We start from the raw sequence: 16,413 nt of genomic DNA, 5'->3' as shown, positions 1-16,413 counted from the left end.
TAAAATAACCAGTTAGAATACACATTCTAACTAATAAGTGATATTTCATTATATTATTCTTTCTTCTTCTATGTATCTTTGAAAATTTCCACACTAAGAAGTGTTTTGTAAGTAGCTAGAAGGCAATCACATGAGTCAAAATAATTCAAAGGATTCTGGTCTTTCAATTAAGCATGTGCCTGCTTCAGAGTACAGATCATTATAGGGGAATTGTAAGTTACCTCCCACCAATCCCCTATAACACCACAGCTCCCAGTGGCGAGGTGAGAGCTGGTCTCTTTTGTGCTTGCCTCTCTGCTGCTTACTAGCCTGGAGGCAACCAGCCACCAGCCTCGCAGCCCTGGATCCTGACAGGTAATAGCAACACCCCTATGGCCGCCTCCCCTTGGGCAGAAGACATCAGTTTTCCGGCTACCCATTACCTGGATATGCTCTCCACGGGACGGGAGGGCCTTAGAAGGCAAGAGAGGGACACAGCTCACCACTCACTCCCTGGAAAGGCACAGGGTGGCGCACACTGTGCCCAGCACCAGCAGTAGGATGTGAGACCTGGAGCTTTGCAGCTAAGAGCTAATAGTTATTTAAAACGACATGAAGAATACCGAATTGCACACTGGGCTCAAGATGGAGAAGTGAAAGACTGAAAGGTAAAGCAGTACCCCGCCTTTCTCAGGACATCCCCACCGAGCCACCCTTCAGGCAAGGAGCTGGCCCAGCACTTCAAGGGCTAAGCCCTTTCTAAAGAGTCACTGCATTTTCCACTTTTAAATAATACATCTCCCTTCTGCTTGGCTGCAGAGCCCAGAAACAACCCCAAAGCTCCAAGAGGGCAGCTCTGCCCTTGAGCACCCACGTGCCCTTCTCCCTGACACCCTCCTGCTTATTCCGTCGCAATCCTGACTGCCCAGTCCATCATTCATGTACACTCTAAAACAGTGGGTGAGAAAATACACAAACCATGGACACCACTGGGGAGTCAGAACTCCTACCCCTGCCTCACAGTAACCAGGGGCCTCTAGGCAAAGTGGGAAGCCTGGACTTTGTCTCAAGCTGCCAGTGATGAGCTGAAGCACACCCTATCCCGGCCAGAGCAGGGTCACAGAAAGATTTAACCACTTACACAGAAGATTTAAGTAAGACCTAGAGTCGCCTAACAACATGTTCCATTGAGAAAGTCACTCACGATACCAAGAACCAGAAAGATCTAAAACCAAATTTTAAAAAACAGTTATAGAAATACCACGATGAAAGATGTGGGAATAATGTGGCAAATAATTAAAAACAGTCATGATAAAAAGGCTTCAACAAGCAATTAGAAACACATGTGAAATAAATGAAAAAATAGAAAGCCTAAGACAAGAAAAGGAAGACAAAAAAAAGAAACCAAATAGGAAGTTTAGAACTGAAAAATACAATAACCAAAATGAAAAGCTCAGTGAATGGACACAGCAGTAGAATGGAGGAAAAAGGGCAAAGAATCAGTGATGTAAAAGATAGAAGTTACCCAATGTAATAACACAGAAGAAATACATGCCCCCAAGGCAGGGCACGGTGGCTCACAGCTGTAATCCCAGCACTTTGGGAGGCTGAGGCAGGCGGATCACAAGGTCAGGAGTTTGAGACCAGCCTGGCCAACATGGTGAAACCCCATCTCTATTAAAAATACAAAACTGAGCCGGGCATGGTGGCGGGCACCTATAATCCCAGCTACTCGAGAGGCTGAGACAGGAGAATCATTCGAACTAGGGAGGCAGCGGTTGCAGTGAGCCGAGAACGTGCATTGCACTCCAGCCTGGGAAACGGAGAAACTCCGAAGACGGGAAGGGACGGGAAGGGACGGGATGGGACAGGATGGGAAGGGAGAAAGAAAGAAATGTCCCCGCAAAAAAAAAAAAAAAAAAAAAAAAAACAGTCTTGGGGACCTATGGGACTATAACAACTCTGGTCACTGAACTCACGAAGGGACAGGAGAAAGAAGGTGGGGTTGAAACTGTACTCTACGAAGTGATGGCTTAAAAGTTCCCAAATTTGGCAAGAGACATAAATCTACAGATTAAGGTAAGCAAACCCTAAACAGGATGAACCCAAAGAAATCCAAACTAAGACATATAATAATCAAACGCCAAAAAAGAAAAGACAAAACATTTCAAAAGCCACTAAACAGAAACTGCCTTAAATATCATGCATTAACAAGTCAAATGACAGCAAATTTCTCATCAGAAACCATGGAGGCCAGCTGAAAGTACAAAATATTTTTCAAACAATGAAAAGAACCGTTAACCCAGAATTCGTATATCCAGCAAAAATGTCCCTCAGGAATGAAAAGGAAAGTAAAACATTCTCAGAGGAAGTAAAACAGAATTTGTCACCAGAAGACCCACACCAAGAGAAAGGCTAATGGAAGTTCTCTAAGCAGAATGGCAACCATCAAAGAAGAAAACCCTGGAACTTCCGGAAGGAGGAGATGACAAGCACACCAATGCATAAATACAACAGACTTTTCCCTCACCTCTTGACTTTGCTAAATTATGTCTGAAGGTTCAACCAAAAATTATAACATTGTCATATGTGGTTATCAATGTAAGCAAATGAAATATTTAAGGCAAGTATGTTATGAACAGGAGAACGTAAAGGAACGTCAAGGGAGGTAGTTTCTATATCCCTGAAGCTGGTAAATGACACCACCAGGTACAATCTGATAAGTGTTCATATATACACAGGTTGAGTGTCCCTTATAAAATGCTCAGGAGCACAAGTGTTCCACATTTCAGATTTTTATCAGATTTAGGAATATTTGCATATAAATAATGAGATATTTTGGGGATAGGACCCAAGTCTAAAAACATTCATTTATGTTTTATATATACCTTATACACAGAGCCTGAAGGTAATTTTAGATAGCATGCTTAATAATTTTGTGCATGAAACAAAGTTCATGCTAAGTACTTATGAACAGAATTTTCAATTTGGGGGCATCGTGCTGGAGTGCCAAAAAGTTTCAAATTTTGGGGCATTTCAGATTTTGGATTTTGGGTTTAGAGATGCTCAATCTGTATGTAACATATTACCTAGAAAAGCCACTAAAAAAGCTATACAAAAAGATACACTCTAAAACACTACAGATAAAATAGAATGCTAAAAATGGTCAAGTAAACCACAAAGAGCCAGGAAGAACCAAACCGAAAAAATGAAAGACAGAAGAAATAGAAAATACAAAACAAAATGGCAGTGTTAAGCCTCAGTTTACCAATAATGACATTAAATTAAATGTAAACAGTCTAAATACATCAATTAAAAGACAGACACCAGGAGAGTAGACTAGAGAACATGATCCAACTACATGTTGTCCATAAGAAAGTGACTTCAAACAGGCAAACTGAAAATGGAAGTATAGAAAAAAAAAAGATCATGCAAACATTACTGAAAGGACAGCAGAAGTTGGCTACATTTATATCAAATAAAGTAAACTTCAGAGCAAAGATAATTACCAGGAGGGCCGGGCACAGTGGCTTACGCCTGTAATCCTAGCACTTTGGGAGGCCAAGGTGGGTGGATCTCAGGAGTTTGAGACCAGCCTGGCCAACATGGCAAAACCCCATTTCTACTAAAAATACAAAAATTAGCTGGGTGTGATGGCAGATGCCTATAATCTCAGCTACTCAGGAGGCTGAGGCAGGAGAATCACTTGAACCCGGTGGGGTCGGAGGTTGCAGTGAGCTGAGATCGTGCCACTTTACTCCTGCCTGGGCAAAAGGAACGAAACTCCGTCTCAAAAATAATAATAATAATAATAATTACCAGGAACAGATGGCAACATTACAAAATGAGAACTTGGTCAATCCACCATTAAGACACAGCAATTCGAAACGTGCATACACCAAACAAACAAAAAAAAGAACAGAACTGAAAGGAGAAAAAGACATTTATACTTTCATAGTTGGAGACCTCAAACTCTCTCTCTACAGCTGATAAAATTAGGAGACAGAAAAGCTGCCAGGATATAGAACTCAACATCACTGTCAATCAACTAGATCCAATCAAAATTTATAGAACACTCCAGCCAATAACAGCAGAATACATAATCTGTTCAAGTATCCACAAAACAAATACTAAGTTAGAACATATTCTGAGGCATAAAACAAACCTAACAAATTTTTTGAAATTAAAATCACACAGCATATGTTCCCTCAAACAATGGAAACAAATTAGAAGTCGACAAGAGAACAATTACAGGAAAATTGCCTAACTCTCAGATACTAAACAATAAACTTCTACATAACCCATGGATCAAAGAGGAAGTCTCAAGGGAAATTTTAAAATATATTCTGAACTGAGAGAAAATGCAAGTACAATACATCAAAATGTATGGGAAAGAGTTACAGTGGGTGATGAGAGAAATTTACAGCACTAAATGAATGGTATATTAGAAACTTGGAAACAAATCAATAATATAAGTGCCCACCTCGACAACCTAAAAGAAAAAAAAAATAGCAAAATCAACCTAAAAGTAAGCAGAAAGGAAGAAATAATTAAGGTAAGAGTAGAAACAGTGAAAACAGAAAAACAATAAACAGTAAAGCAAAAAGCTGGTTCTTTGAAAAGATCAATAAAACTGACACACCTCTCTATGCAAGACTGACCAAAAAAAAAAAAAAGACATAAATTACCAACATTAGTGATGAAACGGGCTCTAAAGATACCAAAAAAGATAATTAGGAATTACTAGGAACAACTCTACACACGTAACTTTGACAACTTGGGCAAAATGGACTTATGCCTCAAATAATACAAATTACCACAACTCACCAAATATAAAATAGATCATTTGAATAGCCCTACCACTATCAAGAAAACTGAATTCATAATTCAAAGAATCCGAAAAAAAAGAAATTACCAGACCCAAATGAACTCACTGGATAATTCCATCAAACATTAAAAAAGAATTAACACAGACTCAAAACAATCTCTTCTGGAAACTAGAAGAGGAAAAACTTCCCAATTCATTTTAAGAAGCTAATATTAAGAAGCTAATATTAGAAGCTAATATTAGCATTTTAAGAAGCTAATATTAGGTACTGTACCTAAAGACAGTACAAAGTACAGAACTATATATATATATAGACACAAAAATACTCAGCGAATTATTAGCAAGTAGAATTAAACAATATATAAAAAGAATTCCATATCATTGCCAAGTAGTTTCATTCCAGGAATGTAAAGCTGGTTCAACAGTCAAAAATCAATGTAACCCACCCTATTAATAGGCTAAAGAACAAAAATCACATAATTACATATCAATTGATTTAGAAAAAGCAAATGACAAAATTCAATACTCATGAATGATAAAAATTCTCAGAAAATAGCAACAAATGGGAACTTCATCATCTTGATAAACAGCATTTACAACACCTTAAGCTAAAACCTATGCCAACAACAATGTCAGAAAGGGTCCTCCCAGACCTATTTACACAGCAGAGAGAGTCATTAAGAATGATTTAGATAGTTACTAAGAGTTTACTCTCCTAAGAGATTACAACACCCAATGGCCAGCAAGCCCTTTTCATTAGACAAAAAGAAAAGCTGTGATCTGTCAACACTCTCAGAAGGTTCACTGTGAAATGTGCACTTCTGAACTCCTGCTGAGGGCCTACACGCTGCAGTGTTGAGAAGCAAGTGTCCAGAGGTCTCCTTGGAAACACTGCAAAAAAAATGTGAGGGACTGATGGATGAATAGAGGGACGAAAAGGTGGAGAGAGCAGCGATAAAGCACGTGGGATAATGCCAGCAGCACAATCTCAGGTGGTGATTATGTGGGTGCGCACTGTAAAATTCTTTCAACTTTTCTGTATAATTTTTTTCATAACAAAATGTTGGAAAAAATAAACCTGTGAAAAAGGAAGCTTTAGTCAAACCTATCTAAGAAAAAGAAAAAACAAGTTCTAAATTCCTATGGCTCAAATTAATGTGTTTTTCTTTTTAGGTTGAGATGAAAGAGCAAAAAACAGAAAAAGGAATGAAAGGAATAGGAGCTATTCTAACAGCTACAAATTCCACTTGCAGTTTGATTAATGACGGCGTGGCTCAAGAATATGCTTTGAATCCAAGCCCCTTCAAGGCTGCCAGGTAGAGAGTCGGTTCTGCGAAAGCTCCATACCTGTGAGCAAGCAGAGCTTCCAAGTAAACCCTCTTCATTAAAGCCGCCCTGAGTCAACAAGCTGTGCTTTAATCTGAGCAAGCAAGGTGTATTTTTGGTCTAGTTACCCACCCATAACTGTAGGTACTTTGATACCTAGGTGAGGGGAAAGAAGGAGAAAGGCAAAACAACAGATTTTTAAAATCACAACAAACGTTTATCAAACATTTGTGCCAGGCACTGACTTAGGAGCTTCAAATGCATTATTTCATGTCATCTGCACAGCAACTCTCTGAGTAAGTACTTTCACTTATTTTATATATAATTTTAATTATTTACATTATACTTATTCCTCTTTTTTTTTTTTTTGTTTTGAGATGGAGTCTCGCTCTGTCACCCAGGCTAGAGAGGTGGCGCAATCTTGGCTCACTGCAAGCTCCGCCTCCTGGGTTCATGCCATTCTCCTGCCTGAGCTTCCCGAGTAGCTGGGACTACAGGTGCCCACCACCACGCCCAGCTAATTTTTTTGTATCTTTAGTAGAGACGGGGTTTCATCGTGTTAGCCAGGATGGCCTTGATCTCCTGACCTCATGATCCGCCCACCTCAGCCTCCCAAAGTGCTGGGATTACAGGCGTGAGCCACTGCTCCCGGCCACTTATTCCTATTTTATACATGAAAGGCCCAAGGTGAGACAAAGTGATTTGTGTAGAGTCAGAGATAAAGCCAAAATTGATACCCAGACAGACGGAAAAACTTCTCTGTCAGCAGATCTAGAAACAGTAAAGGGAGATCTTCAAACTGAAGGAAAATTATAACACAAGGCAGCTAGGATTGAAACAAAACCTTAAGGGCCCACAATGGTAAAATGTAAGTTAACATAAAAAACTTTTTTCTGGCCAGCCATGGTGGCTCTTTGGGAGGCCGAGGCAGGTGGATCATCTGAGGTCAGGAGTTCAAGACCAGCCTGACCAACATGATGAAACCATGTCTCTACTCAAAAATACAAAATTAGCCAGGTGTGGTGGCGCATGCCTGTAATCCCAGCTACTCGGGAGGCTGAGCCAGAATCGCTTGAACCCAGGAGGCAGAGGCTGCAGTGAGCCAAGATCATGCCATTGCACTCCATCCTGGCAGCCTGGGCAACAAGAGCAAAACTCCGGCTCAAAAAAAAAAAAAAAAAAAAAAAAAAAGAGGCCAGGTGTGGTGGCTCACACCTATAATCCTATAATCCCAGCACTTAAGGGTGGCTGAGGCAGGTGGATCACCTAAGGTCAGGAGTTCGAGGCGAGCCTGGCAAACATAGTGAAACCCTGTCTCTACTAAAAATACAAAAACATTAGCTGGGCACAGTGGTGCGTGCCTGTAATCCCAGCTACTAGGGAGGCTAAGGCAGGAGACTCGCTTGAACCTGGGTGGCGGAGGTTACAGTGAGCTGAGATTGTGCCATTACACACTCCAGCCTGGGCAACAACAGCAAAACTCCATCTCAAAAAAAAAAGACTTTTTTTTCCTCTTTTCAAATTTGAGGGGAAAAATGTAATTGCCTATTTAAAGCAAAAACAAAAACATCATATTGTGAGATTTATACCATGTTTTACTTGGACATATGACACAGCAGCACTACCAACCAAGAACATGTCAGAAGCAGGAAGCTACAGTCAGAGCACTGCCCCACGGCTCAGGCAGTGTAATACCATTTGAGAGTGGACAGTGACAAGTCAAAGATGTAACTGAAAATGCCAGAGATGACAGACTTAAACCCAAGTAGTCTAAAGATTCCAAATAAAAAACAGAGGTTGTCTGGGTGAATAAAGAAGCAAGACCTAATTATATGATACCTGAAAGAAATCTACTTTACACATACACAAAGGTTGAAAGTGAAAAAAGCTAAACTCGGCAAACACACCACGCAAACACCAAATCAGAAGAAAGGAGAGTAGTCAGACCAAGGTGATTTCACAACAAAGAATGTCACCGGAGATAAAGGGGGTCAAATTTACGAATATGACGTAAAAATCCTAAAAGTGCATGCACCTTATAACATAGTTCTCAAATACATGAAGCAAAACCTGCAGAGCTGAAAGAAAATAATCCATAATTAGCATGAGAGATTTCAATTCTCAGAAGAAGAAAGAGGAACTAAGCAGTGAAACTGGTCTTCATGCCTCCCCAGCACAATGGAGATACTCCTGGGAAATAAAGCCAGTTGCTGGGGCTCATCTCCCCAGAACGCTGAGACTGGCTTCTCTATAAATAAATGACTGGTATTCGCTAAGAGAAGTGTCCTTATCTATGAAATGTTTTTAGCAAGATGTGGTTAGTTTAGGATTGTGTTTGGTAAACATGCCTAAAATCCATGGACTTATGGGACACGGCTCCCTGGAAAACGTTCCCTAAGGTGTATAAACTATCTGACTATAAAACGGAAACACTGCACATCCTTAATGCTCCTGTGCAGTGAGATGACAACACACCTCAGTGAGAGGATGACACACCTCAGTGAGAGGACCACACACCTCAGTGAGAGGACTACACACCTCAGTGAGAGGTCTCATCTCTCAGGCGGGGTTCAAAGAGGACGGACCTGCAGGAGTTACACAGACTCTCCCACATCTCTCCCCACTTTGCCTGAGCACACAAGTGAGGATATTACTTGTATCTTTAAAGTTACTAAGTAATCAGGCACGGGTAAGATCTCTGAGATTCATGTCAAACTAATGTAGTAAGCCAATCTTGTGTATTAGTTCAACTCCTCTCCTAACAGTGAATAGAACAAGTGGGCAGGAAATTATTTCAAGTCAAGGATACCTGAACACTACCAACTTGATCTCATTAAGCTTTACAGAGCAGCGAAATACACTTCTTTTTTTTTTTTTGAGATGTAGTCTCACTTTGTCACCCAGACTAACGTGTAGGGGTGCAATCAAGATTACAGGCGCCCACCACCACACCCAGCTAATTTTTGTATGTTTCGTAGAGACAGGGTTTCACCATGTTGGCCAGGCTGGTCTCGAGCTCTTGACCTCAAGTAATCCACCCACCTCAGCCTCCCAAAGTGTTGGGATTACAGGCATGAGCCACCGCACCCACCCACATTCTTATTACGTGTGCATGAAACATTCCACAGAATACACCATATTCTGGGGCTTCAGACAAGTCTCAACATTGAAATCACAGAATATGTTCTCTGACTACAACTAATTTAGAAATTAACAGGAGATATTTGAAAATCCCCAAACATTTGGAAATGAAATAACACATTTCCAAATAATAAGTGGGTAAAAGAAGAAATTAAAAGGGAAATTAGAAAATATTTTCAACCGAATGAAGATGAAAATGAATAAACATTTCCAAATTTGTGAAATGTGGCTAAACAATGCTTAGAGGGAAATTTATATTATAGTTTTGAACACTTGTTAGAAAAGACAAAAAATCTAAAGTCAATGATCTAAGCCTTTACCTTAAGAAATTAGAAGAGACAGAAGAGCAAATGGAACCCAAAGCCAGCAGAAAAAAGGAAATAATAAAGAGTAAAGCAGAAATCAATGAAAAAGAAAACAAACAATATCAATAAAACCAACAACTGGTTCTCTGAAAAAACTCAAACTGATAACTTCTAGGAAGACTGATCAAAACGGAAAGGGAAAATACAAGGCACATTTCAGCAAATTTCTGGATAACAGGTAGTATATGCTGGTACTTACTACATGCAAGATAATAGCATACGCACTTTGTCTGGCCTACTGTACTGATCCCATAATAACCTACGAGGTAGGTACTACTATTAACCCCAAATACGAATTTTTTTTTAAGAGACAGAGACCCTGTCACCCAGGCTGGAGTACAGAGGCACAATCATAGATCACTGCAGCCGCAAACTGCTGGCCTCAAGCAATTCTCTCACCTCAGCGTCCCAAAGTGCTGGGATCACAGGCGTGAGTTACCATGGATGGCGTCACAAATTTTTTTATATATGTACATTTACATATGTATGTTCATGCAAGGAAAAAAAAAGTCTGAATATCCACACCGAAGGGATAATAGTGGCTAACTCTTACAGGAAAACTGAAATTGGGGTGGGCAGTGAGGTGAAATTTCTGCTTTTATAATCTACACATTTTTATAAGAAATACTCTATGTATATTTTTAATTGGAACGAAAATGCATCAGACATTTAAAAAACTGAATTACACAAAAAAAAGTAAGCAAAGAATAAATATATCGGTTTTACTGCGCTGGATAAAGGGAAGAGATTATGAAAGTCCATCCATGATAAAGAACTCCTATAACCCAAAACAAAAAACTCAATTAAAAAATGGAATTAGCCAGGAGTGGTGGTGCGCGCCTGTAGTCCCAGCTACTCGGGAGGCTGAGGCAGGAGAATGGCATGAACCCGGGAAGCGGAGGTTGCAGTAAGCCAAGATCACGCCACTGTACTCCAGCCTGGGCGACAGAACAAGACTCCGTCTCAAAGAAAAAAGAAAAAAAAAACAGGCAAAAGGGCCAGGTGCAGTGGCTCATGCCTGTAATACCAGCACTTTAGGAGGCCAACGTGGGTGGATCACCTGAGCTCAGGAGTTCAAGACCAGCCTGGCCAACATAGTGAAACCTCGTCTCTACTAAAAATACAAAAAATTAGCCAGGCATGGTAGCGGACAACCTGTAATCCCAGCTACTCGGGAGGCTGAGGCAGGAGAATCAATTGAACCTGGGAGGTGAAGGTTGCAGTGAGCCAAGATTGCACCACTGCACTCCAGACTAGGCAACAAGAGCGAAACTCCATCTCCAAAAAAAAACAGGCAAAGGATTTGAATAGACATTTCTCCAGTGAATGTATACAAACGGTCAATAAGCATGTAAAAAGATGCTCAGCATGACCAACCAACAGGGAAATACAAATCAAAACAATGAGATGCTGTACATAGTCACACAAATTAGAATGGCTATTATCAGAAAACAAAAAGTGTTTGTGAGGGTGTGGAGAAATTGGAACCTTAGTATACTGCTGCAAGAATGTAAAACAATGTAGCCACTGTGGAAAACAGTTCAATGGTTCCTCAAAAAGTTACATGTAGTGCCAGGTGCGATGGCTCACACCTGAAATCTCAGCAACTCAGGAGTCTGAGGCAGGAAGATCCCTTGAAGCCAGGAGTATAAGACCAGCCTGGGCAACACAGTGAGATTCTGTCTCTAATTAGTCAAGCGTGATGGCTGGGCAACAATGGGAATATACTTAATGCCAATGAACTGTACACAAAAAAATGGTTAAAACGGTAAGTTTTGTGGTATGTATATTTTACCACAATATTTAAATTTTTTAATTACTTTTTAAAAAATTGTTACCAAAAAAGTACTAAGAATCCATCCAAGTTATTTAGAAAGGGAGCGTCAGATCAACCTTTCCAAAATGCCAAAATTCACAAGATTACCTGGTTGCTTGCCCCATACCCAGCTGTCCAGAATTGACTTGGCCCTATATACAGATGCAGGAGTTTCTTCTTCATCTTTTTTCTCTTTGTCATTCAGATCTTCTTTCTTTGTTCCACTTGGTTCGACACTATCATCTGCAGAATTAAAATTTTTTTAATCTGTAACCGCTTTTCAGAATGTCATACCATTAGTCTCTGCAAATGCCACCCCCCCGAAAAGTTACAACACACATCATTAACTAAATGTTTGACAACTTAAAAATAAAATACATCAATCATACCTGTAAGAGACCCAGTATAATTTTCATAAAGAAACCAATATATCGGCCGGGCGTGCTGGCTCACGCCTGTAATCCCAACACTTTGGGAAGCCATGGCGGGTGGATCACGAGGTCAGGAGATCGAGACCATCCTGGCTAACACGGGGAAACCCCGTCTCCACTAAAAATACAAAAAATTAGCCGGGCATGGTGACGGGCGCCTATAGTCCCAGCTACTCGGGAGGCTGAGGCAGGAGAATGGTGTGAACCCGGGAGGCAGAGCTTGTGGTGAGCTGAGATCACGCCACTGCACTCCAGCCTGGGTGACAGAGCGAGACTCTGTCTCAAAAATAGAAAAAAAAGAAATGAATATGACAAATTATTTAAAGCATGTCTTCCAAAATGATATTCCATCTACTTCCTAGTACATTTCTCAACTGAGAAACTTAAGTCTTTGATATTTACCTACTTCAATTTCACACCAATTGCTTTTATCCCGTGAGTCCCAATGCTTGTGTATCCATGGGAAAAGGGAGGGTGTAAAACAGGAGTATGACTCAAAAATCTTTTAACTCTTTACAAGGCCCTACTCCACTGCCAACCAGGAAGCACTGCTATGCAGGGGCACTGTCACTGATAGCATAATTCAAGAGCACTGGGACACAAAGGAAAAGCTGAGAAAAATGACTTTAGGCCACTGACAATGTTTCAGTCAAAACAACTGTCATAAAACTCCTTACTCCTTTTGACAGTTTCAGTCAAAAACAACTGTCATAAAACTCCTTACATAGTAAGCAAAGAGAAGAGACAACTAACCTTAACCTTGAAGTGTAAACACGTTCCATCACAGAAGGCTGTGACTAAACATCTAAACAACATAATTAGAAAAATGTATCTCAATTGGTGAAAGACATGATACCCTATCCAGATTACAAATAATGAGTATCTAAAAATCTCAAAGGAAACAGTTCCTCTGTTTACAACATTTCTGACACCAAATGTATGGACTTTTGCACCAAGCAATTCTCCAGTTCTCTGCGACACCCAGCTGTGTGTCCCACAGTGCAATTCAATTCTGAAACTAACTACCCAGAATTAGCACAGACCCCACAGGTTAATAACAGGAGAGAAAAGGTGAATGCTGAAAAAAAAAATCCAAAGAACTAATGGCTGAAAACTTCCTAAGTTCAGCGAATGACATAAACCTAGGCAGATTGAAGAATCTGTGCAAAGCCCACACAAGATATATCCTAAAGGAAGCCATGACGAGGCACATCATAATCAACTGCTAAACACGAAGGACAAAACCTGTTGAAAAGTGCTACAGAAAGTAGATATAGAAGAATGTCTCATGTGGCCTGAAATTAAGGCTATTACGTGCTGCCTTGATGTTGGTAAAATCAAGAAGGCCTCAAATAGCCTAACCACAAGGTCTCTCCCAAGCTCTGCTCCCACGGATAAGATCCCAAAGCCAAACAACCTCCTTATCGTGGAGACCTGACCCCAGCCTGCTCATCCCTGAGGGCCCAGAGTTATTCAAACAAGCCAATCACAACTTCCCATGGAAGCAAGGTCACCTCACCCTCTTCTTACTACAAAATGTGCCTCCCACAGCCCCTGGTGGTTCACTCTGTTCCCAAGTGCAGCCCCCATGTGGCATGCAGTGTCCCCCACCCCCAGGGCTGTGAGCATGCGTGACTAATAAACTGCTATTTCATCTGTCCAGTGTCGGTGTCCTATGTTCAGCCATCCCATATCCCTAGGGCAGGAATCTTCTAGGGTTATAAACAGAACTTCAATCAACCTCTCCTTGGTTATTTTACTAGTTCCATGATACAGCTTTTTCTGTGCAAAAGATCTGAACAGAAACTCACAGAGGATACAAGAGTGGCAAAAAAGAACATGATATTCAGCATCGTTAGCCATTACGGAAGTGCAAATTAAAACCACAATGAGATCCCACTAGACTTGTTAGAATGGCTCAACTAAAAAACACTGATAACATCAAGTGCTAACAAAGACACAGAACAACAGAAACGTGACAGATTGCCAATGGGAAGGCAAACTAAAACAGCCTCCAGTTTACCAAGGTAGACACCTCATGTCACAGAATACAGAGTAGAATACAGAGTAGAACCCAGCCAGGAACACAGCTCAGGTGAGAACACAGGTGCTGGTTCTAAATGCCAGACTCTGCCCTACGTGTGTGTGTGTGTGTGTGTGTGTGTGTGTGTGTGAGACAGGTGCTGGTTCAAACTCTGCCCTACGTGTGTGTGTGTGTATGTGTGTGTGTGTGTGTGTCTCTGTGTGTGTGTCTGTGTGTTGTCACTAACCACAGCCCAGGGGCCAAACCCAGCCCACAGCCTCTTTGTGTATGGTCTGAAAGCAGAGAAAGTATTTTACTTTTGTTGTTCTTTTGAGACACAGTCTTGGCTCACCACAACCTCTGCCTCCGAGGTTCAAGTGATTCTCCCAAGTTCAAGTGATTCTCGTGCCTCAGCCTCCAAGGAGCTGGGATTACAGGCGTGCATCACCATCCCCGGCTAATTTTTTGTTTTTAGAAGAGATGGGGTTTCACCACGTTGGCCAGGCTGGTCTCGAACTCCTGACCTCAGGTGATCCGCCTGCCTCGGCCTCTAAAAGTGCTGGGATTACAGGTGTAAGCCACCACGCCCGGCCACTGTATTTTATATTTTTTAATAATTGAAAAATTATCAAAAGGAAAACAGTGTTTTGTGACTTGCAAACATTCTGAGGACTTCATCTTTTGTGTCCATAAATAAACTTTACAGAATGCACGTCCCCTGCCCGCTGACGCAGTACTGTCTGTGGCTACTTTGGCACTACAGCTGCAAGGTCCCATGGCTATGACAGAGACCATAGAGTCCATTGAGACCTTAAAATATTTACTATCTGGCCCTTTGGAGAAAGTAGGCCACCCCTACCCTACATCTGGCTATAAATTTTACACATTTGACAAATTCTGAGACCCTGTCTCAGAAAATGAAATAAAACATTCATAGGCTTAATAATGGAAAACAAAAACATTTGTTGAATGTCAAAACATCTCCCTAACACCCCGAACCAGTTGGGATCTACATAAAGAACAATTATGCTCTGCTTCCTAACCATGATTTTTAAAAGAACAAAGGACAAAAAAATTCACGAAATGTGAGCCAGGCATGGTGGCTCACGCCTGTAATCCCAGCACTTTGGGAGTCCGAGGTAGGCAGATCATGAGGTCAGGCGTTCAAGACCAGCCTGACCAAGATGGTGAAACTCCATCTTTATTAAAAATACAATTAGCTGGGCATGGTGGAGGGTGCCTATAATCCTAGCTACTCAGGAGGCTGAGGCAGAGAACTGCTTGAACCCGGGAGGCAGTGGTTGCAGTGAGCCAAAATCATGCCACTGCACTCCAGCCTGAGCGACAGAGCAAGACTCCCTCTCGAGAGGAAAAAACACACAAAAAATATTCATCAAATGTAATGAATAAAACATATACTTTGGATTTTGCCATGTACTTAGCTTTTCTTAGAGCACCTTTTAGAACTATTGTTTCACAGAAAACACTTTGGGAAACGTTTTAATTTATAAACAAATACTGGAGGGCTAGGAAGAAGAGGTTAAAACTTTTTAAAATATACAGAATGAATTACTGATACATAAAAAAAAAAAAAAAAAAAAAAAAAAAGGTTGCTGATTCCTGTCTTGGAAGACACTGTCATATGGACACTGTTAGCCTCAGCATCCAGAGGTCCAGAAAGGGAAAATTTCAAGTCAGAGAGAATTCTCTATATATATACCATTTATTTGGAACATTCAGCCCTCAAGATCCCAACATCATGACCTCAGTTTCAACACAACTGTCCTTAGTCCTTATGTCACTGCTTTTGGTGCTGCCTGTTGTCAAGGCAGTGGAAGCCAGTGACGCAACTGCTCTCTCGTTAAAGGTGTGGTTCTCAGTATTACAGGCATTTGTACTTGCTTGCGGGTATACGCACGAAAGAAAAAACTGAACAGATGTGACTTTGAAGGGCCTAATGAATGAAACCTCACTCCGAAAACCTTTGTGCTACTGAAACTAAATGTAAGCTTTGGTGTCTGAAAGTTTCCAAGAATTAGTAAGTAGGAGAGTTTTACTTTCTGAGTTGTTTCCATGAAATGGGAACAAATTGGTACACAAATGGATTTTGCCCAGAATCCTAGGAAATTGCCACTGTTCAGTTGTAATCACTGCCTCCTAAATCACTGAGTCTGTTCTCTGTATTTTTATTAGACTTTTGTCATCTCCCAAGTTAATACTGTATTTAGATATCCAATAGTCAGCCAAAAAGGGAAACTTTTATCTCTGGGAAGAAAAAAAAATCATTTAGAAAAATGTATTCAGTGTATCTAATACTGAAATGGAGAGAAGACTTAATGTTAAAGGGAAAAAAACACTGTAGACATTGACATGGAAAAGAGATTTAATGTTAAAAAAAACTTTATATTAACTGAGTAACACCTCCTGATGAGAAGTGCTATATTAAATATAAACCCATTATGTTGTTAAAAAAAAAAAAAAAGATGAAAATCAAAAGCACTACG

At 40.7% G+C, this 16,413-nt stretch overlaps 1 protein-coding gene across 18 annotated transcripts in view; it reads right to left on the bottom strand.

Moving 5' to 3' along the window:
• Positions 1–16,413, bottom strand: part of HERC2 (HECT and RLD domain containing E3 ubiquitin protein ligase 2) — a 299,653-nt gene that overhangs the window by 171,640 nt on the left and 111,600 nt on the right. For all 18 annotated transcript variants that reach the window (XM_063716530.1, XM_063716528.1, XM_063716533.1 and 15 more), the window contains one exon: positions 11,564–11,698. In XM_063716530.1, coding sequence (XP_063572600.1) covers positions 11,564–11,698 — 135 coding nt within the window. The remainder of the gene's footprint in view (positions 1–11,563; positions 11,699–16,413) is intronic.

Source organism: Pongo abelii, chromosome 16, assembly GCF_028885655.2.
Source record: "Pongo abelii isolate AG06213 chromosome 16, NHGRI_mPonAbe1-v2.0_pri, whole genome shotgun sequence".
Lineage (NCBI taxonomy): Eukaryota > Metazoa > Chordata > Mammalia > Primates > Hominidae > Pongo > Pongo abelii.
The sequence above is the reverse complement of the archived record's forward strand: the minus strand, read 5'-3'. Positions and strand labels throughout refer to the sequence as shown.